Source organism: Erythrolamprus reginae, chromosome 4 (assembly GCF_031021105.1).
Source record: "Erythrolamprus reginae isolate rEryReg1 chromosome 4, rEryReg1.hap1, whole genome shotgun sequence".
NCBI lineage: Eukaryota > Metazoa > Chordata > Lepidosauria > Squamata > Dipsadidae > Erythrolamprus > Erythrolamprus reginae.
In genome coordinates, this window is record NC_091953.1 from 34,597,192 (window position 1) to 34,620,467 (window position 23,276).

The 23,276-nt window shown below is 42.2% G+C and overlaps 1 protein-coding gene across 5 annotated transcripts in view; it reads right to left on the minus strand.

The window, feature by feature from the left end:
* GRAMD1C (GRAM domain containing 1C) overlaps nucleotides 1-23,276 on the minus strand; it is a 79,692-nt gene that overhangs the window by 47,990 nt on the left and 8,426 nt on the right. For 3 of the 5 annotated variants that reach the window (XM_070749946.1, XM_070749944.1, XM_070749949.1), the window contains one exon: nucleotides 487-571. In XM_070749946.1, the coding sequence (XP_070606047.1) occupies nucleotides 487-571 (85 nt within the window). Of the gene's footprint in view, nucleotides 1-486; nucleotides 572-10,187; nucleotides 10,348-23,276 lie in introns of all 5 variants that reach the window. The other 2 variants (XM_070749948.1, XM_070749947.1) reach the window with 1 other exon arrangement.

Genomic DNA, 23,276 nt, shown 5'->3' on the forward strand with positions numbered 1-23,276 from the left:
CCGCTTGCAGCTGAGCCTCGGCAGGGGAAGAGGCGGTGGCGCCGCGGCGAGCGAAGGCGAGGGGCGCGCGGGGAGCTGCCAGAAAGGAGGCGGGCGAAGGAGGGCGCAGCTCCGGCCGCTCGCCTCGGTATTTATATATATTTTCTTTCTTTTAATTATAGTTCATACTGATAAATATTTACATGTCAGGTCCAAAACCAAGAATGATACATGGTGATTCTTTTTCAAAGCAGAGTTCAGACTGACCATTCTACCATGTACATCTACAATATAATCGGTGATTATTGAGGGAGGGTGGCTATTTTCACCCTCTTTTATTCACACGTAATACCTGGACTGAGTTGTCTCTTACTCCTCTGGAATGCATCCCCTGCCTCCTGAGAATCCACCTCCTTATTTCTTTCCATCACATTACCTAAAATTTGTATTGGAAAGTTCAATTATATCATACTGCTGTTCTACTGAATAATGTCATTTTTTTCTTACCCACTACGAGCCTTTCCAAATCAGGAAGGTGGGCAAATTGTTTCTTGAATTCATCATTCCGATATTTGTAAGTAGAAGTTGAGATCTGCAAAAAAAAAGAAAAAAGAATTTTGAGAACAAATCAAACTTTCCTTCGATTTACTAGAGACAATGCTACATTTAGAGTATTGCCAGGAAGGGTTATAGAAATTATTTTGGACAATCAGGTCTTTTAAGCAGATAATTTAGTGTTTTCTAATACTGTATCTTGTTTTTTGATTTGTAGTACTGCTATTGAAAGATGATATAGAAAAAAAAATCAAACATTGGTCCTGACTAAAAGAGACAATTAAGAGCATGCACATTCAAACACACATATAGAGGAAATAATCAATTTCCAATACTGCAAGAAAGAGTCTTTCAAACTAAAGGCTATTTTATTCTTTTAACAGATTTATTTAGCAATTTTTCTTTTTGTGGGGTAGAGCAGCGTTTCCCAACCGGTGTGCCGCGGCGGGGCGCTGCCAGTACTTCCGTCCTGGGGCTCCCGCTCGCAGCTGTCTCCTGCTCGATGCCGCGGTTTTCGGCGCTCTCCTGCTGGGCCCCAAAGAAGGAAGGCAGGAAGAAGGAGAGCTCCATTCTTCGCACCTTTTTCCCGCCTTCTTTCTTTGGGGCCCAGCAGGAGAGCGCCGAAAACCGCGGCATCGAGCAGGAGGCGGGGGACAGCTGATAGCGGGAGCCCCAGGACGGAAGTACCGGCAGCGCCCCGCCCAGCTGGAGCTCCTCTTTCGTCGACGGCAAGTGTCCGATGGGAGCGGGGGGGGGGGGGCGCAGGCAGTCGGGGGAGATGGCGGCGGCGAGAGGGATCGCTCTCTCTCTCTCTCTCAGCTGACTGCAAGTGGGAGCCCTGACAGTGGCGGTTGGACGTTCTGCTGGACGTCGTACATGCTGGCGCTGCATGCCTGGCATATACGGTGTCCAGCACCATGTCCAGCTGCCGCCGTCAGGGCTCCCGCTTGCAGTCAGCTGAGAGAGAGAGAGAAAGAGAGACATATAAGAGGCAGAGAGAGAGAGAAAGAGAGACATAGCAAGAGAGGCAGAGAAAGAGAGACAGAGCAAGAAAGAGAGAAAGAGAGACATAGTAAGAGAGGCAGAGAGAGAGAAAAAGAAAGAGATACATAGCAAGAGAAAAAGAGAGACTTAGCAAGAGAGGCACAGAGAGAGAGAGAAAGAGAAAGAAAGAGAGACATAGCAAGAGAGACAGAGAGAGAAAGAGAGATAGCAAGAGAGGCAAAGAGAAAGAAAGAGACATATAGCAAGACAGTGAAAGAGAGAGAGAGAGCAAGAGAGAGAGAAAAAAGCAAGAAAGAGATAGCAAGAGAGACAGAGAGAGAGAGCAAGGGAGAGAGAAAGACATAGAGGAAGGGAAGGAGGGAGAGAGAAAGAGAGCAAAAAAGAGAGGAAGAAAGAAAGAAAGAGGGATGGAGAGAGAGAATGAAGGGAAGGAAGGAAAAGAGAGAAAGAGGGAGAAATAGAGCGAAAGGGAGGAAGAGAGAGGATTTTTTTGTCCAAACTTTTCTTTAGCCCGCCCCCCCCCCCTTTCAGTGTTCCCCAGGATTTTGAAAATACGAATAATGTGCCGCGGCTCAAAAAAGGTTGGGAAACACTGGGGTAGAGGACCCAAGGCAATATAGATAAAAATAAAGCATCTGGGGAACTAGCACTTCATATGTCCATATTCATTATCCGCTAATATTCCTATTGTATCTCACCTTAATCCTTTATAGTATTGTGTCTTTTTCCAGTGAACTGGATACAACCCTTTTTTTAAAAGTGCATTTTAAAAAGCATATGCTTTTTTAAAGTAAAGAATACAGGTTACCCATTCTTATCTTAAGAAAAGGTTGTAGAATGTGAAGTAGCCCAAATTACGTTTTTGTTTTCTTAGAGACAAGATATGCAGCTTTAGAGTAATCCACAAGTTGATTTTTCCATGCACAATCGTTTTTTGTAAAGAACCCATAGAGAATGGAAAGACAAGGAAATAATTTTAACACAACTGCTCAAACAATTAAAAGGCAAATTTCTCATCCCTAACTATGAGTGTTTCCATCCATCTCAAGAACACATAAATAGAATAAAGCAATATTCTCCCATTTTGTTACAACCTTAGCCATATAATATTGAAACTCCTCCGTCCCAGTATCTACCCTCTTCATCATTTCTTCTGATCCTAATATGGTGCACTCCTAAACGTCCACTAATTGGAGAACGGAAAAATACAAGCCTTTGTAATTTTGCTTGGAAAATAGAAAATAGCATTGGAAGAGAAGTCAGTATCAAGCAAACTGTTCTTGTTCCTACAGGCTTAATCACGTTTTCCTTCAGATAAAAAGAAAACCACAGAATGGTTTTCGAGAAACTAGGCTAAAGAGAATTCTGGGTATATTTCTCTTACCTGACTATCACAGGAGGCTCACATATTCCAAATTGATATGCGCTAAAAGGGACAGCAGCATTCAAAAAAATCTAATGGAGCATGTAAAATGGCACACACGCAAAACCCACACTCCCATTCACATAATAGTGGAAAACACAGCCATACATTTCTTTTGGCCAAAGTAGAAAAATATCTGTTAACAAATTTGAGACAGAAACAGCAATACGTAACTGGGGTAACCTTTCTTAAGCTGTAAACTTTTAAAAACTTAAGTGTGCCACTCTTTAAAAAGAGAATTAGACACATGATTTAAAACAGGTTTAATGCTCTTCCAGAAATATTCCAGACACAGATTTATAAGGAGCCTAATAATTAAGCCACCCAAAGAAGTCGTATGGTGAGATGGGTGTCAAATTTTTTTTAATAATAAATAATACCTATATGGTTCTTTGTGGGCGCCAGTATGTATGCATCACATTTGTATAGTTGCCTCTTCCCAAAGTGACACTATCTTTTATACAGCTTGGCCAAAATAGTTTTGAATTACTATGCCAAGTGATTTGAGCACGTCAACAGCATCAAAAAGAGGTCAGTGTTTCCAGCAACATAAATGAGGTGCTTCAGGACATTCTAATAACAAGGGTTGTGCTGAATAAACAAGAATGGCTAAAAGATCAGTCCACATGCTCGCTGCAAATGAGACATGTCATACATTCATGGAATCCAAGTGTGTCGCAGAGTCTTTGTGACATACCTGGGGAAAAGTTTTTGCTCAGTGATCTGGAAACAGTTTGAGCTTGTTGAACCTGTGGAAGTGTACAGAATCCTCAGTGCTGTCAGTGCAACCACCTTTCAATCGGACCTTTGTTCCTCCTGTTTGGTAAAAGCTGCCAGGACAGTGGACAGCAGGGTTCATGCGGTGATAAATTCCTCACTTCCTAGAGGAGACATTCCCAGAACCTTTTAAGGAGGCCCTGATTCTCCCTCTTTTAATGATGATGATGATGATTATTATTATTATTATTATTATTCTTCCCGCCTGGACAATTTTTGTCCAGTCTCCCATCTTTCCTTTTAAGGGAAGATGATAGAAAAGGTGGTTGCTTAGCAGCTTCAGATGGTCTTGATGAAACAGATTTCCTAAACCACTTTCAGTCAGGTTTGAAGCCCAGCTATGGGACAAATCATCCATTGGTCGCACTTATGGATGACCTCTAGCAAGGGCAGAATGGTTATACTACAGCCATCCTGGCTCTCCTTGACTTTTCAGCAGCTTTCCATACTATTGATCATGATAACCTTTGTAGCCAGCTGAACTTAGGGCTCGGTGGCACAGTTCTGCACTGGCTTAGCGTCTTTCTCCAAGGACGATCCCAATTGGTACTGATAGGGAGTAAGAGATCCAGCCCTTTATAGGTCATAACCAACACTTTGAATTGTGACCAGAAATTGATCGGCAACCAATGCAGACTGCGGAGTGTTGGTGTAATATGGGCATACCTAGGGAAGCCCATGATTGCTTTCACAGCTGCATTCTGCACGATCTGAAGTTTCTGAACACTTTTCAAAGGTAGCCCCATGTAGAGAGCGTTACAGTAGTCAAATCTCGAGGTGATGAGGGCATAAGTGACTATGAGCAGTGAGTCCCAGTCCAGATAGGGCCGCATCAGGCAAACCTGGGCAAACGTCCCACTCACCACAGCTGAAAGATGGTTCTCTAATGTGAGCTGTGGATCGAGGAGGACGTCCAAGTTGCGGACCCTCTCTGAGGGGGTCAATAATCCCCCCCCCCCAGGATTATGGATGGACAGATGGGATTGTCCTTGGGAGGCAGAACCCACAGCCACTCCGTCTTATCCGGGTTGAGTTTGAGTCTGTTGGCACCCATCCAGACCCCAACAGCCTCCAGGCACCAGCACATCGCTTCCACTGCTTTGTTGACTGGACATGGGGTGGAGATGTACAGCTGGTGAGGTATCATCTGCATATTGATACCTCACCCCATGCCCTTGGATGATCTCACTAAGTCACTGGATGAGATCATCTGTCACCATGGACTGAGATGTCATCAATATTATTTTATTATTTTATTAATTCAATTTATATTTCTGCCTATTCGCCCATGGCGACTCAAGGCAGCTTACAGAACATAAAACCACATTTAAAACAATAAAAACAAACAAAAAGAATAAAATAATATAGTACAACAAAACCACCCCCCATCTCCCACCCACCCCGTTCCAGTGACAGAAGATCACACAAGCCATTTAATGGGCTCCATTTTGCTCTAGGTTCCTCAGACCTGCTGGCAGAACCAGGCCTTTAGCCTCTTCCGGAAGAGTATTAGAATGGTGGCCATTCTAATCTCAGGGGGAATGATGTTTCAAAGAGAGGGAGCCCTTCTTCTGCGTCCCACCAGGTGTATCTCTCTCGGGGATGGGACCTGCAACATTCCCTGCCTTCCTGCTCTGATGGTTATTTCAATATGCTGATTTCAACTTTACATCTCCATATTTGATGACCTGAGTGATGCTGTTGGTACCTCTTACAGTCCCTGGAATCTGTAGTGTCTTGATGGAGGACAACGGGCTATGACTAAACCCTGGCAAGTCTGAGTGGTCTCTGGGTGCATAGAGCTTCAAGATCCAGCATTTGACATCTTTAGTTCTGGACAGGACCAGTTTGTAATTTAGGGACACTCCTGGATTTATGACTTGTGGTCTAAGAACAGGTGATGGTAATCACTTGGAGATCCTTTGCACACCTTTGGTTTGAGCATTGTTGCAGCCTTTCCTGGATCAGAACTCCCTGGTTTCAGTCACTCAGGTCCTAGTCATCTCTGATCTGGATTACTGCAATGCACTTTAAATATTTTTAGAGGCCAGGCACCCTAACCCAAACGTGAATGACGTCAAGGTGGCCACCTTTAAGCCAGTCACATGACCTTTAGGCGACCCCCTGGTCACATGATTGTCAAGCCACTCCCACATGATCACGTGGCCAGCAAGCCACACCCACAATGTAGTAGTAACAAATTTTGCAGCCCTTCACTGAATTCAAGGTATTGGTATATTAGTTATGACCTTTGAAGCTCTCCATGGCATAGCTCCAAAATACTTGATGAACTGTCTCGTCCCACTAAGGCAAGCTTGCTCTACTCATTCCTGCACAGAAGACCCAGTGAGGATCCCATCATTCAAGAAACTCCCGACTGGCAGAATCGAGGAGAAAAATCTTTGCTGTTGTAGCGCTGGTCCAGGATAAGGTTTGCCACCATCCTCTTATCCTCCTGCAAAGACTCAAGACTGGTTCTGCTGTTTGACCTAGGGACCCACAGGAGAATACCACACTGGATGTGGCTGCTGGACTAGTTAGCTGATCCCATGCTTCCTACCCTCCCTCTTCCCACATTTTAATTCATATTATTGTGTTTTCATTGTTGTTTTTTGTTTCATTGCTTCGCTATTGTTCTGTTTACCTTTTTTATCACTTTTTTCCTCTTTTACTGTTGTAAGTCGCCCACAATGAAATGGGAGGCAAGTAAATGTCTTTTAGACATTTAGCTTGGCCGCCTGTTTAAAAGCCTCAGCCTCTTCCTCCAGGTGCCTTGTCAGAACTGCCCTGGTGTTTTGCCTGTGCTGATGTTGTCTGCTTGCAGGGGTGGGGGGCGGTTAGAGGAGCGCAGGCCAGATAAATGGCTTCGGTGGTTTCTTCCCGTGTAGGATTTGGAAATTTCTGGCGACGTTTTGACGAGGTCTCACTCGTCATCTTCAGGCTGGTGTTTCTGTCCTTCTAGGGCGAACACTGCGAGACCTGAGCTGCCTTCCTTCTATAAATACTGGTGGCTGGGTGTGGCTTGATGGCTCAGCAATTGTCTGCTGTGTAGAAACTTCCTGGTGAGTCAATGGGGTAATGGCTGGGGTCGTTGATGTAGCTGAGGTATGCTGATTAGTTAATGGTTGTAGATTAGGCGTGATATCCTGAGTAGTTGGAACTTGCAGGCTACTTGATTGTTTTGCAATGTGTATTCTGAGTCTGGTTTCTATGGCTGGGATACGTTTCAGGGCTGGTTTCCAGATGTCTGGTAGGCGGGAGGTATCATCCCGCTTGTTCATATTTTGGGGATGTTTTTCTATCTCGATGGCTTCCATGATTATTCTTTTGCTGTAGTGTTCTGTTTTGGAAATTAATTTCATACTGTCAAAATCAATTTCATGTCCTGTGGTTTTGAAGTGTTGGAAAAGGGAGGAAGTTTTTTTCTTTTTTCTTTAATGCATTCTTATGTTCTGCAACACGTGCATTTACTCTCCTGTTAGTTTGTCCAATATATGTGGCTGGGCAGATTTTACACGGTATTTGATAAACTCCCTGATTTTCTAGCTGGATTTTGTCTTTCGGGTTTCTTAGGATGTTGGCTATTTTTTTATCTGTACCAAAGGCTGTCTTGATGTTGTGTTTGTGGAGAATTTTACTGATTTTATCTGTAGTGCCTTTGATGTAAGGGAGGAGGGCGATGCCATTGTTCTGTTCTGTGTCTTGGTTCTTGGGAGGTGTCTCTTTTTGGATTAAGTTGTTGATTGCCTCTCTTTGGAATCCACAGCAGGCAATTGCTGAGCCATCAAGCCACACCCAGCCACCAGTATTTATAGATGGAAGGCAGCTCAGGTCTCGCAGTGTTCGCCCTAGAAGAAGGACAGAAGGACAGAAATACCAGCCTGAAGATGACGAGTGGGACCTCGTCGAAACGTCGCCAGAAATTTGTGGAATTTGACAAGTGAGACCTCGTCGAAACGTCGCCAGAAATTTCCAAATCCTACACGGGAAGAAACCCGAATATACCAAGACCATCATACCTGTACCCGTGAAAATCTACGAAAACATCTATCTATCTATCTATCTATCTATCTATCTATCTATCTATCTATCTATCTATCTATCTATCTATTTTATTTTTATGCCGCCCTTCTCCTTAGACTCAGGGCGGCTTACAACATGTTAGCAATAGCACTTTTTAACAGAGCCAGCCTATTGCCCCCACAATCCGGGTCCTCATTTTACGCACCTCGGAAGGATGGAAGGCTGAGTCAACCTTGAGCCGGTGATGAGATTTGAACCGCTGACCTGCAGATCTACAGTCAGCTTTAGTGGCTTGCAGTACAGCACTCTACCTGCTGCACCACCCTGGCATCCTTGCTGTGCCTAAATAGAGGAATACTTTATACAAACTGAAGTACAGTGATCCCCCGTTTATTGCGTCCCCAACCATTGCGAACAGGGTACTTCGCTATTTTTCAACCCGGAAGTCAAAAATACCATCTACGCATGCGTGCCGGGCACGCATGCGTAGATGGCAGCGGCTTCCCTGGGTCTTCCCCCTCTTGCTGGCGTCAGCGAGGAGTTTCCCCACCGCCCACGCAAACTCCTCGCTGCCGCCCGCCCTTCGCCCGCCCACGCCGTTCATTCTCGCCGCTTTTGAGCTAAATCCGGGAGCGAATTCGCTCCCGGATTTAGCTCAAAACCGCCGATAGCAAGCGGCAAGGAACGGCTTGTCTCGGCGCTTTCGAGCTGTCAGCTCGAAAGCGCCGAGACAAGCCGTTCCTTGCCGCTTGGTATCGCCGGTTTTGAGCTCAAAACCGCCGGTTTTCAGCTCAAAACCGCCGATAGCAAGCGGCAAGGAACGGCTTGTCTCGGCGCTTTCGAGTGTCAGCTCGAAAGCGCCGAGACAAGGCGTTCCTTGCCGCTTGCTATCGGCGGTTTTGAGCTGAAAACCGGCGGTTTTGAGCTCAAAACCGCCGATAGCAAGCGGCAAGGAACGGCTTGTCTCGGCGCTTTCGAGCTGACAGCTCGAAAGCGCCGAGACAAGGCGTTCCTTGCCGCTTGCTATCGGCGGTTTTGAGCTGAGTCCGGAAGCGAATTCGCTTCCGGACTCAGCTCAAAACCGGCGATACCAAGCGCCCCCCGGACCCCCAACCCGGGTTTGGGGGGCTGCTAGGAAGCCCTCCATGCCGGCGGCAAACAGCCGCCCCGCCCCCAATCTTCGGCTCCTCGCTAGCGCTGTGGGAGTAAAAACACCGTCTGCACATGCGCAGACGGTGTTTTTACTTCCGCATCGCTACTTCGCGAAAACCCGCTCGTTGCGGGGGCTCCTGGAACGGAACCCTCGCAACGAGCGGGGGATCACTGTAGACCCAGACGCGAGGTTCAAGCAATCGGTACTTTTAATTCAGCTCAGAGAACAAGTGACAGCTCAGCAAGGTAAAGTGACAATTCAGCGAGTACCGACTGACTCTGCCTGGAGAAACCGCTCCTTTTATACATTTGCGGTTCCCGCCAAAGCTAGAGCCGGCCGCGTCTGAGCCAATCAGGAGCGACTTCCTGCTTCGGCTCAGACAGCGCTGGAAAGAGGAACAAACTATTACAGGAATTACAAGGTAGCCATTTCAGGATACAACACAAACAATCAAATGCTCCCAACTTTCTGGGAATGCTACCATACTATACCATAGTTCCAAACCATTTTTTTCCATAGTCTGCCTCAGGTTACCTCCTTCACCATAATTTAATTAATCTCTAGCACGGTGGACAAAAATCAGGATGGTAGGTAAACGGCATAGAGAATAGCTTTGAAGGACAGGAAGAAGAAATGATAAAAGATCAAGGAGCTCAGTCCAAAGAAATAATGTAAACGCAGCAAACATCTCAGACAACAGCAATAGCATTTAGGCTTACATACTGCTTCATAGTGCTTTTACAGCCCTTTCTAAGCCATTTACAGAATCAGCATATTGCCCCCAACAATCTGGGTTCTCATTTTACCCACCTTGGAAGAATGGAAGGCTGAGTCAACCTTGAGCCGGTGGTGAGATTTGAACTGCTGAATTACAGCTAGCAGTTAGCTGAAGTAGCCTGTAGTGCTGCACTCTAACCACCGTGCCACCCCGGCTCTTGCCGGGATGGCAGACAAGTCTCCATCCTTCAATTCACAAAGATTAAATGGCAAAGCACATTCACAGCTGCAATAGCTGTTACAATAAAAGTAGTCCTGGCCTACAGCACATGGCATTGCTTTCTTAGGCTGTTTGCCTTGCTGGGCTAACATGCTCTAATCATAGTTGCTTAAATTCTCACCATTTATCAATCTGGTGAGGGTTGGATCCCAATGACAATTGGAGGATAAGCCATTTGTCACATTTTATACATTGAACTGACTTATAACATCCAACTTCTTCCCAGTCATTAATGGAAAAATGTTTCAAGAGTTCAGTCTGGATGCTTTACTTACAGTAATTTTCCATGACTCTTCATTTCCCCAGAGTTGCTCTGGGAAAAGCAGTCTCTTAAGCAGAAGGTATTCTTCCTGCGGGGCAGTGGCAGACAGAGGTCTGGACATTAGTGAGATTTGGTCTCCGCCTATGGCCCAGCCTCACTCTTACTTGTAGAGGCTGGAGGAGAAAGATTTTGAAACATTTCAGATTAACTATGCACCAATTGGACAAGCAAGAGTGTGACCAGGGAAAACAATGCTCAGTGGAATCAGAGACTTCTGTGTAATTATTTTTCTAAGATGCAGTTCAACAAATTAGTAATGCAGAAATATCATTCTTAACCCAGAGAAGCAAAATAATTGATGTTCAATTGTAAGATATGAACATCAGATGTTGAATAATATGAAGACAAATAAAAGGGAGAATGGGAAATTCGTTCTGTGTTAATACCTTGTCTTACGAACTTAATTGGTTCCGGGAGGAGGTTCATAAGGTGAAAGGTTCGTAAGACGAAACAATGTTTCCCATAGGAATCAATGGAAAACCGATTAATGCGTGCAAGCCCAAAATTTACCCCTTTTTCAAGCCAAAGCGCCCGTTTTTGCGCTGGTGGGATTCCCACTTCTGGATTTCCGCATTTTTGCAATGCTGTAGGGAAATCCCAGGAGGGGAATCCCAGGATCGCAAAAACGGGTGCTCCGCTGGGCGCCTCCGCCCGGCTGTCACCTTCTGAAACAGCCAGGGGCTTCTCAGCATTCTCCTGAACCCGAACCCGAACTTTTGCCAAACCTTTCCGGTTCGGCATTCAAGAGAACGGCGAGAAGCACCCAGCTGTTTCGGAAGGTGACAGCTGGGCAGCGGCGCCCAGTGGAGCGCCCATTTTTGCACTCCTGGGATTCCCCTCCTGGGATTTCCCTACAGCATAGCAAAAATGCGGCAGTCAGGAGGTGGTATTTCCCATGGAGGGGAGCCTCAGGGGAATCCCAGGATCTCAAAAACAGGCGCTTCACATGCAACGGAGGTCTGGAGGCGGGGCATCCCAGCGGCAGTGGCGGGTTCGTAAGGCAAAAAATTCCGAACCCCAGGTTCGTATCTTGAAAAGTTCGTATGATGAGGGGTTCGTATCACGAGGTACCACTGTATATTATAAAGGTCCCTTTTTTCCACTTATCTAACTAGGTAAATTGTGTGAATGAAAGCTTATTAGAAAATTAGCTAATCTTTAAAATGGCACGTTCTTTGCCCTTATGCAAAAGTGAAACTACTAAACCCTCAATGTTGGAACTTGTCTACTTTCTAGTTTTTCAGGGGGAATCATTAATAATTGTTGATAAAGATGACAGCATTTTAAACAGAGGGGATTTTAACGAGGCACAATTCCCATTTTTATTTAAAAGCCTACATGATGCTGTCTTGTATGTGTAAGACATAGCAGGAAGAAAAGTAGATATTTAAAAAGTTAAAGTGAAAAGAACTAAACATCAGGGGTGAAACGCTATCGGTTCAGCCCAGTTCACGTGTATTGGTAGTGGCGGCCGCCAGTGGTTCAGAGAACCAGTAGCGGCAGCAGCGTGAGGCTTCACCCACTCGACCAGACATGGCCATTTTCTTGTTTTTAAAGCTCTGCGCATATGTGCAGAGAGTGATAAAGTGTGCATAACAGTGGTGCTCACGCAAAGTGTGAGTGCGCAAACACGTGCTTCCAAACCGGTAAGGAAAGTAAGTAGATTTCACCACTGCTAAACATATTAAACAAGCAATCTTCCTCTTTGGTAGCACTTCTATTTCTGGATAATCAGAATAGAAACATAGAAATATAGAAGACTGACGGCAGAAAAAGACCTCATGGTCCATCTAGTCTGCCCTTATACTATTTCCTGTATTTTATCTTACAATGGATATATGTTTATCCCAGGCATGTTTAAATTCAGTTACTGTGGATTTACCAACCACGTCTGCTGGAAGTTTGTTCCAAGGATCTACTACTCTTTCAGTGAAATAATATTTTCTCAAGTTGCTTTTGATCTTTCACCCAACTAACCTCACATTGTGTTCCCTTGTTCTTGAGTTCACTTTCCTATTAAAAACACTTCCCTCCTGAACCTTATTTAACCCTTTAACATATTTAACTGTTTCGATCACGTCCCCCCTTTTCCTTCTGTCCTCCAGACTATACAGATTGAGTTCATTAAGTCTTTCCTGATACGTTTTATGCTTAAGACCTTCCACCATTCTTGTAGCTCGTCTTTGGACCCGTTCAATTTTGTCAATATCTTTTTGTAGGTGAGGTCTCCAGAACTGAACACAGTATTCCAAATGTGGTCTCACCAGCGCTCTATATAAGGGGATCACAATCTCCCTCTTCCTGCTTGTTATACCTCTAGCTATGCAGCCAAGCATCCTACTTGCTTTTCTATCCTAAACACAATTTAGTCATAGCAGTCACGTAACCCTATGCTGACTGAATGTGACAAGAGCACCAACCGAGTGTTTTGGTTCTGCCAGATATGCAGACAAACTTAGTCCAGCTTCCCAAACCTACTATTTTCTTTGCATGATGCAGAGATGAATAATCTCAAACTCCAGGTTCACATATGACTCTCAGATGCCTTTAATACAGAACCAAAGCCCCACCTGTCCAGGCACTTCCGTTATTCAGTAAATTAGAAATGCAATAAATAAATGTGCACTTTACCCTGGCTATACAATTATTAAACTTTTCTATATTCTTGTATTCAATCACTTTTCACCTTTTTATGAAAGTGATAAAAAGGCTTCTGAAAATAGCTTTTTAAATGTGATTCACCATGTCTTAACAAGCACAGTAGCACTGCTTTTATCACACTGCAATCACACTTCCTCCATAATATAACCATTTGAAAAAATATCATTTGATTTCCCTACTTCATTGACACAATAATTTGCATAAAGCCAGAATTTCACGGAATTTTAAAATAAGATTTTTAAATGCATACATTGATTTTTAAAAGGTTCTCTCTATAAATGGGATATGAGCAACAGTGGCTTCCGTGACTAATTTAGACATCTTAGCTCATACAAAATGAGTGCGCTTGCATTTTTGTTGTGCTTATGGCATATTGGCCCAAAGGGGTAAAACGGATGAGTTTGTCATTATCATTGAAAGAGAATGCTTCATTTGAGAGGGGTCAAAATAAAGTTCCTAACCTACTCTTCAATCTCCCATTTAAAGCTACATGAAAGTTTTGATTGACTAACTTATTGGGAGGCAGAAATCAATATTTATGGGCCCATCTGATGCTCATTTCTTTTTCTATTTTTCTGTAATTCCCGGAATGCTGCTTACACAGAGTCTCTTTGTATAAAGGGCTTTGTGTATCTGTGAGAGAGGGAGCATGCACTGGTCCTGGAATGCTCATTTATTCTTTTAAAAAAGGGAGAGAAAACATGCCCTCCCCATGTTATCTGATACTTTAATAGTTCTCAGCATTTCTCAAATGAGGGATGGGGAAAGGGGGGATTTGCCAGACCATCAGCAACTTCCTAAGAAGTCCTAGAGATCGGGAGTCATATTTATTTTATGAGGTCAAAATAAGGCCGAAATAGATCTATCTAGTCTCCCTTAATTTTCAAATTCAGCAAAAAAACATGTGACACATACAGATGGAATTGTCGGCTATCAATAAAAATTAACTGCCTTGGAAATGGCCCTGGGTAAACATGTAACACACATATATATATATCTACATACACATAGTAAAATACATGATGGAGGTTATAGAGGAGATACTCATAGTAAAATATATCTATGAAAGAATAGAAAAGAAGATATACCGTGTTTCCCCGAAAGTAAGACAGTGTCTTACTTTCTTTTTACCCCCAAAAGCCCCACTACGTCTTACTTTCGGGGTATGTCTTACATTGGAAAAAAATTGAAAGGGTCGCGTTCCCGAAGGCATCTCCCCAGAGTCCAGAAGGGCAACCGCGGGACAGGAGCCTCGTGAGCCCTTTTTCAAGTTCAACCTCAGGGCTCCAAGCGGCGTGCATGCGTGGAGCCACAGACGTGTGTCGGGGAAGCGTGTGTCTGGAGGGGAGGAGCCGCTCTGCGCAGTTGGGCAGCCCCACCTGCCTGCCGGAAAGGAGGCGGGCGAAGGAGGGCGCAGCTCCGGCCGCTCGCCTCGGAGCTGGTCGGCCTCGCTGGCTGCTTGCAGCCGAGCCTCGGCAGGACTCAGTTGCTGGGACGAGCGCCTTCGCTGCAAGCCGCCGCCCGCTTGGCTCGCTTCGGACCAGCGCCATCCTTCGCTTTGCCAAGCCGGGGAAGAGGCGGTGGCGCCGCGGCGAGGCGAAGGCGAGGGGCGCGTGGGGAGCTTGGAAGCGACGTCATCGGGCTCCCCCTGGCAATACCCCCCGTGTTTCCCCGAAAGTAAGACATATGTCTTACTTTCGGGGTACGGCTTATATTATCCGACCCCCGTGAAACCCCCGATACGTCTTACAATCGGGGGTGTCTTACTATCGGGGAAACAGGGTAGTAATAGAACATATCAATGAAAGAATAGAAGAAGAGATATAGGAATAGAAGAAAGGTATAGGAGATATAGGAGAGCAATAGGACAGGGGATGGAAGGCACTCTAGTGCACTAGTACTCGCCCCTTACTGACCTCTTAGGAATCTGGATAGGTCAACCGTAGATAATCTAAGGGTAAAGTGTTGGGAGTTTGGGGATGACACTATGGAGTCCGGTAGACTCCATAGTGTCATCCCCATATGAGGTAGACAGATATTCCCTGATAATATATTTATGAAGTTGAGCTTGAAATCCAAGCTTAAGAATGTTTCTCTTTACAATTCTCTCACTGAGCAAAGACTCCTGTTCATGTAATGAGGGCACCCAGGCTCTTCTCTTAGCAACGAGAAGAGGTGATTTGCACCTGTCTTCTGGGACGTTTTCATGACTCTTCAGTCTGGCTTAGAGCCTTCAGCTTTCCTGGATGACTCTCCTTAGTTCCCATTTTAAAACAAGGATAGCCACGATAGAGGAGAATGTTGTGGCTTAGGGCTGAAATGTGGAGTTGCTGATGTTCTCTTATTTATTTTTAGTTATTTATTTAGTCATTTATTTTGTCCAATACATAATGAGGGTTTTAGTGGGTATATATCTATATACACATAGTAAAATACATGATGAAGGTTATAGAGGAGATACTCATAGTAAAATATATCTAAGAAATAATAGAAAAGAAGGTATAGTAGTAGAACATATCAATGAAAGAATAGAAGAAGAGATATAGGAATAGAAGAAAGGTATAGGAGATATAGGAGAACAATAGGACAGGGGATGGAAGGCACTCTAGTGCACTTGTACTCGCCCCTTACTGACCTCTTAGGAATCTGGATAGGTCAACCACAGATAATCTATGGGTAAAGTGTTGGGGGTTTGGGGATGACACTATGGAGTCCGGTAATGAGTTCCACGCTTCGACAACTCGGTTACTGAAGTCATATTTTTTGCAGTCAAGTTTGGAGCGGTTAATATTAAGTTTAAATCAGTTGTGTGCTCTTGTGTTGTTATGGTTGAAGCTGAAGTAGTCGCCAACAGGCAGGACGTTGCAGCATATGATCTTGTGGGCAATACTTAGATCATGTTTAAGGCATCTTAGTTCTAAACTTTCTAGGCCCAGGATTGAAAGTCTAGTCTCATAGGGTATTCTATTTCAAGTGGAGGAGTGAAGGGCTCTTCTGGTGAAGTATCTTTGGACATTTTCAAGGGTGTTAATGTCTGAGATGCGATGTGAGTTTGATCATTTTCTTGCAATGCACTGATGACGTTAACTAGTTTGGGTAATGAAACTTCTGTAAGAAAACAACCAAGCTCAGAGAGTACGAAGGAGCCCTCAAGGATAGCCTCGCCCCTCTGCTGTCCACATCATTAGTTCTTTTCTAAAATTTTCATCTTTAAAATCCTATTATTAAGTTAGGAAAAACAGCTGTCTACCAATAACAGAATAAAAAAAGGTTTTAAAGCGCAGAGTATTTATAACAGATGACACTAAAATCTCACCTTTCCCAATTTTTAAACAGCCAAAAAAGCTACAGTTTAAACTGACTTCAAACTTGTGTATTTTCTATATAAGTACAGCAGGCAGGGAAAATCCATACAAAATTTTCAATGGGTCTTTTTGCTTTGTCATCATCCACTGAGAATATTCAGGTGGAAAATGTCATGTTATCGCTAATAATAGATCATTATTTTGCTGTTTGCTATTCCTAATATTAAATAAAATACTATACATCCAGATAAACATTAAGAATGTATACATTATAGATTGAATATTGCCAACATTTCTCAGAGCTTTTGTCAATTATGATGCATTGAAACATAGTTTCATATATTTATCGGTTTCAAATTATCTAAAATATCCACAATCAAATAATATTGCCAGCCATGCTGTATTTTCCATCCCCCCATAAAAAGTAATATTAAAAGCTTCCTTTAAAATATAAGAAACAAAACGACATACAACCAGCAAAGAGAACAAATAACCAACAATATTATCACAATTATTATACTCTCATAAAGATCCTGGTAAAAAACAAACAAACCTTATCCAGGGTTGATACCAGAAAATCAACACAAGTAAATTAGTACCAATACACTTGTTGGGTAAGGTGAATTTTTGATATTAGTAAGTAGACTGTATCCCATCCAATGTACTTCTAATGACATGACAACAGACTGAATCCCCCTTTCTCGTTTAAGAACAATGGCTGATATAGAATCATAACATCACAGAACCTACCTTGAAAAGAGGACTATGTCTTCTAAAAGCCAATCAGCAACAAATCCAGGGAAATGACACAGCAAATATGCCATTACAAACCCCTTAGATACTGTATGTGCAGTGGTAGGCATCTCGGTGTTCTAGAGGCATGCTAAGTACACATGAAAGTTGGGGATATATTGTTCTTTTTTGTTTCTTCTTCACGGATTGACCAGAATTGCTTTATGGAACAGCTGGGCTTGCCATAAAACAACATACTGTTTATAGCATTAGGAAGTGACTGCTTTTTATGTTTGAGAATATGCAGAGACTAACATTCACAGGTGTGCTATGAATCAATGGTAAGAACATGTAGTAGTCAGCACCTATTCACTTGGCAAATGTTATAGAAGCGTATAATTAACATTAGGTAAGATGAAAGAAATTAACAGTTTGCTACAATTAGACTGAGTTGAAAAGTTAAATGAGGAATGTTAGCACCTGATCTAAGCTGCTGATCTTGCTAGCTCATTTCCTTCAATCTGTTATTTTATGACCAGTCTGGTCATCAGCCACGTTGACAGGCAAGAAAGGGAACAGCAAAGAAATCATTCCTGATTATCCCTTGGCATCTCTTTGGCTCAACAACGTAGCTCCCTTGGGGCAAGGGAGATAATCAAAACAGGGACATGGTTTGGTGGTTTATATGGAGACCAGAACTTTGCATGAGTTCCATGGTACTGATGTTAACATGGGCAACAGTTAAATACTTCTAGAAGAATAAGCTGTTTGCAGTGGAAAACATAAATCTATAATTGGCATTTAATACATTATCAAATGCATCTTTTATATTTTAAATAATCAAGAATGGATATATCATAAATGTAGCCTCCTCAATAAGACACTTTAAAAATTCATTAATACTTTAGGCAAAACTCCCTTAGGTAGCCTCAGAAATACAAACACACACATGTGTAGTTGGCTTGTCAGTTATATTTCGTGACTATTTCAAAACTCTCTTTTTGAAAATTCATATCTGCTAGTAGGTTGGCAGCATTGTCTCTTTCTAATTTTTAATGTACTAAACTACAGTGAGTCTCCAAGGGAGCAATTACAGTTTAATGGAAACCTTTAAAGACAGTCTGGCCTACCGCTAGGACTTAATTAACAACTCTTGTTCTTCCTTTCCACACAGATATACTGGATAGCTGAAAACAATGCTCCCTGCAGAATGTTTTCCTAGTCTTCCATTCAAGAATCATCATTAGCAAACATGCAAAATTAAACTAATGTCTTATTATTTTTCTAAAATGCAAGTTGACCTCAAAAGATATAGGCAGTTTTTCTGAGTAAATACATTTAAGATTTTGAGAACTTGTCAAGGTATCTCCCAAAATGGCTATGCAGAGCAGATGACTGGTCACAAAATACTAACTACAAAAAACTGTCTCTTCTGTGATATGTGTATTCCACACCTCTTGCTTATCTCTGATTTTCTGGACAAAGCCTGTGTTGCAACCATTTTTATTTTCAAATTCAGGTGATTTATTCATTTTTTATTTATTAATTCAATTTTTATGCCACCCTTCTCCTTAGACTCAGGGCGGCTTACAACATGTTAGCAACAGCACTTTTTAACAGAGCCAGCATATTTCCCCCACAATCCGGGTCCTCATTTTACCCACCTCGGAAGGATGGAAGGCTGAGTCAACCTTGAGCCGGTGATGAGATTTGAACCGCTGACCTACAGATCAACAGTCAGCTTCAGTGGCCTGCAGAACAGCACTCTACCTGCTGCGCTACCCCGGCTCTTGTGTGTGTCCCATCACGTGGATCTCAGCATTTTAGCAAAATAAAATAATCTTTGAGGCTAGTATATTGTAGCATGCCAGCTTCCAATGTATTATTTAAAAACAACATTGCTGGGCAGGAAGTTTGGTTAATATTGGAGATGTACAGTATCTCCAAACCCAGTGTTTCTTAATGTCAGTAATTTTAAGATGTATGGACTTCAATTCCCAGAATTCCTCCAGCCAGCCACTAATTCTGACACTTGAAGTAATAATAATAATAATTTATTAGATTTGTATGCCGCCCCTCTCCAAAGACTCGGGGCGGCTCACAACAAACGATAAAACAATATATACAGGCACAAATCTAATATTAAGAAAAAAACTAAAAACCCTATCATAATTAAAAACCAAACAGCACATACATACCAAACATAAATTATAATAAGCCTGGGGGAAAGGTGTCTCAAATCCCCCATGCCTGGCGGTATAAGTGGGTCTTAAGTAGTTTACAGAAGACAAAGAGGGTGGGAGCAGTTCTAATCTCCGGGGGGAGTTGATTCCAGAGAGCCGGGGACGCCACAGAGAAGGCTCTTCCCCTGGGGCCCGCCAGACGACATTGTTTAGTCGACGGGACCCGGAGAAAGCCAACTCTGTGGGACCTTATCGGCCGCTGGGATTCGTGCGGTAGCAGGCGGTTCCAGAGGTATTCTGCTCCAATGCCATGTAGGGCTTTAAAGGTCATGACCAACACTTTGAATTGTGACCGGAAACTGATCGGCAGCCAATGCAGGCCACGGAGTGTTGTAGATACGTGGGCGAATCTGGGAAGCCCCACGATGGCTCTCGCGGCTGCGTTCTGCACGATCTGAAGTTTCCGAACACTTTTCAAAGGTAGCCCCATGTAGAGAGCGTTGTAGTAATCGAACCTCGAGGTGATAAGGGCATGGGTGATTGTGAGCAATGACTCCCTGTCCAAATACGTATATCTTGGAACTGCTGGGGTTGAGAAATATTGTCCCAAACAATCCTAGGCCCGCATGACCACTATACTGCAATCCCATCCAGGACATTGCTTTTATTTCAAAGAATACTGGTGGTTTCATTTGTACAAGCTAGTCCAACATAGCTTAATTAAAATGATCACCTGCCAAATTAAAAAATGACTAAAAATGAGGAGCTTCCAGTGATGGGCATAGATTTCTATTACTTCTGTAGCATCATTACCTTAGAAGCCCAACAGTTCTCCCATATCTGAAGGTGTGCTTACCTGTAACTTGGATTCAGGGAGCAAAATAGTTCTTACTGTTAGTCATCTCATTCCAGCCCAAGAGCAACTGTGGGGTGCTGAGAAAAAAGCATGGGACTGCAGCTGATTCACTTCATCAACTCGGATAACTCACAACTCCTGACTCAGATTTCCCATGGCCAGAGTATAATTAATAATTCAAAACTCTAATCAACAGATAGTTCAGATAATGTTTCTATCCTTTGAGTAGTTCAATTTGTATTATTAGCACAAACAGATCCTGGGTATTGCAAGGTTTAACAAATATATATATTTGTAAATATATATATTTATATTATATTATTTATATTTATATTAAATATATATGTTTAATATATATATATTAAACTTGAAACATTCTTGCCAATTTGTAAATGGAAATATTTGGAACTAAATAAACCTGACATTTATATAATTACAATTTTTTAAATATAAATGTCAGGGCTAGGAAAATAGAACTGGAGTGCTAAATTAGGAGAGATTAACTTACTGCCTGTTAATCATACATAAAATAATATAGCCTATTCTGTAATAATAGTAGTCTATAAGACATTTCCAATTCCACCAAATGTGATGAGCAGCTTTCAGTAAAAGATTTTTGCCAAACAGATTTATTAATGCTTAAGAATATGAAACCTATTGAGTTACTTCTACCCAGTGTGTGTTAACACATTAAATAACTCTAAAAGATTGTTGCATTCTGTGATATAAGCTATTTGTTATGGAAAGACAGTGTAGCAGTATTGCTCCCATTTCCCCCTAGAAATAACATATCTTTTTTAGGGCTTTTATCTTACAGGTCATGTTTAGATCTTTCCATTTTATTTCTCACTAACTGCTTAGCTGCTTTCAGTTCATCAGCTCTTACTTCAGCTTTTCTTTGCTTTACAAACCTGTGAACGTCATAAAAGTGTGGATTGGTTAGAAGTTACTCTTTTTATCACTATTGTAACTGCAAATGGTTGTTAAATGAGTAGTTGCTAAACAAGGACTATCTGCAAACCTATCTGACCCTGCTTAAGTACATGTGAAGGGTCAGTTAAGACTTATTCTGCAATGATAACCACTGTTATAGAGTTGTTATTTCTGTATACTATGGTATACTATAAAGTTTGTAATTTTTGTCTCCTTCCAAACATGCAGGTATAGTAGTAGTAGCAGTAGTAATAATAATAATAATAACAACAACAACAACAGACGTGGTAGATAAATCCACAGTAACTGAATTTAAACATGCCTGGGATAAACATATATCCATCCTAAGATAAAATACAGAAAATTGTATAAGGGCAGACTAGATGGACCATGAGGTCTTTTTCTGCCGTCAGACTTCTATGTTTCTATGTTTCTAACAATGACAACAACAACAAGAGTTGGAAGGGACCTTGGAGGTCTTCTAGTCCAACCCCCTGCTTAGGCAGGAAACCCTACACTACTTCAGACAGATGGTTATTCAACATCTGCTTAAAAACTTCCAGTTTACAACTTCTGGAGGCAAGCTTTTCCACTGGTCATCTGTTCTGACAGTCAGGAAATTTCTCCTTAGTTCTAAGTTACTTTTTTCCTTATTTAGTTTCCACCCATTGCTTCTTGTGCTTTAGAATAGGTTGATTATTCTTGTGCTGGAGAATAGGTTGACTCCTTCTTTGTGGCAATCCCTGAGATACTGGAACGCTGACGTCATGTCTCTCCTGGTCCTTCTTTTCATTAAACTAGCCGTGCCCAGTTCCTGCAACCATTCTTCATATGTTTTAGACTCCAGTCCCCTAATCATCTTTGTTGCTCTTCTCTGCACTTTTTCTAGAGTCTCAATATCCTTTTCACATCGTGGCAACCAAAACTGAAGTATTCCAAGTGGTCTATTCATGTTTTGCTAAATTTGAAACTACCATTCTTAGAATTTCATATCTTGACAAATAAATTTCTCTTAACTTCTCAAATGCCTCTCCTTACCAAAATGTTCTTTTACAGTGGAGATTGCGCAGGCTTAAGGCAACCACTTTGCCTCTTAAAATCTTTACTTTCTAACATAAAAAACTCTAAAAAGCAAGGTTCAAGGATGTTCTTGGAGTCCAAAAAGATCCTAGGGTCCATATCCTGCTAACTCCTGTTCTATTCTTCAACTTAACGTATCTTGCAATATAATCCTTGTCTCCATATGGCTTTGAGAACATTTAGCTCTTTTTCGCACTTGGCCATGAATTAAAATTACCTTAGTTTTTTGAGGTCTATTACTGTCTTCTATTAATTACTAAATATATCTTTCAGGGTTTTTAAATATACTGTGAAATTTTGTTTTAGTTTGAATAATCTCTAAAAATCTTGAAGTGATACTCTCTTAATCCTCCTTTTCAGTAGAGGAACTTGTATTTGACATTTTGTTTTGAAGTATTTGTACCAGTTGACTATACTGTGTACCTGGGGCTCACCTGACCATGATAACTTATATAGAAATGAATCTCAATGCCAATAATTAGACTATTCTGGGACCGCCTTCTGCCGCACGAATCCCAGCGACCAGTTAGGTCCCACAGAGTTGGCCTTCTCCAGGTCCCGTCGACTAAACAATGTAGTTTGGCGGGACCCAGGGGAAGAGCCTTCTCTGTGGCGGCCCCGACCCTCTGGAACCAACTCTCCTCAGAGATCAGAATTGCCCCCACCCTCCTCACCTTTCAAAAGCTTCTTAAAACCCACCTTTGTCATCAGGCATGGGGGAACTGAGATATTCCCTTCCCCCTAGGCCTATACAATTTATGCATGGTATGCTTGTGTGTATGTTTGGTTTTTTAAATAAGGGTTTTTAAAAAATTATTTTAAATATTAGATTTGTTACATGTTAGCCGCCCCGAGTCTATGGAGAGGGGCGGCATACAAACCAAATCAAATCAAATCAAATCGTAAATAAATAAATAATGTGATTCTCCTTACTATGATTATAGGTATTTCAAAATCTCAATTTCAGGGGAGTGATCATTCTATCTATATAACTTTAAAAATATAAAAACTGATAGATGCTAATTCGAAGTAAGAAAAGGGAGAAAAGGATACAAAGAAATAAATTTACAGCAATCTTTACAGCAACACAAAATACAATTATTAATGCATCACTTGTAATAGAGTGTATCATTATGAGTTTAAGATTATAACCTCAGAATTAAGCATTTTGCCTTTGATTTCAGGTACAAACTACATAATTGTCCATAAATTCCAGAGACCCAGAACATAAGAATACCTGTTCAGAAGTTAATCCCAATTCCTAGTGTGCTAAAATGTGCAATCCAAACATG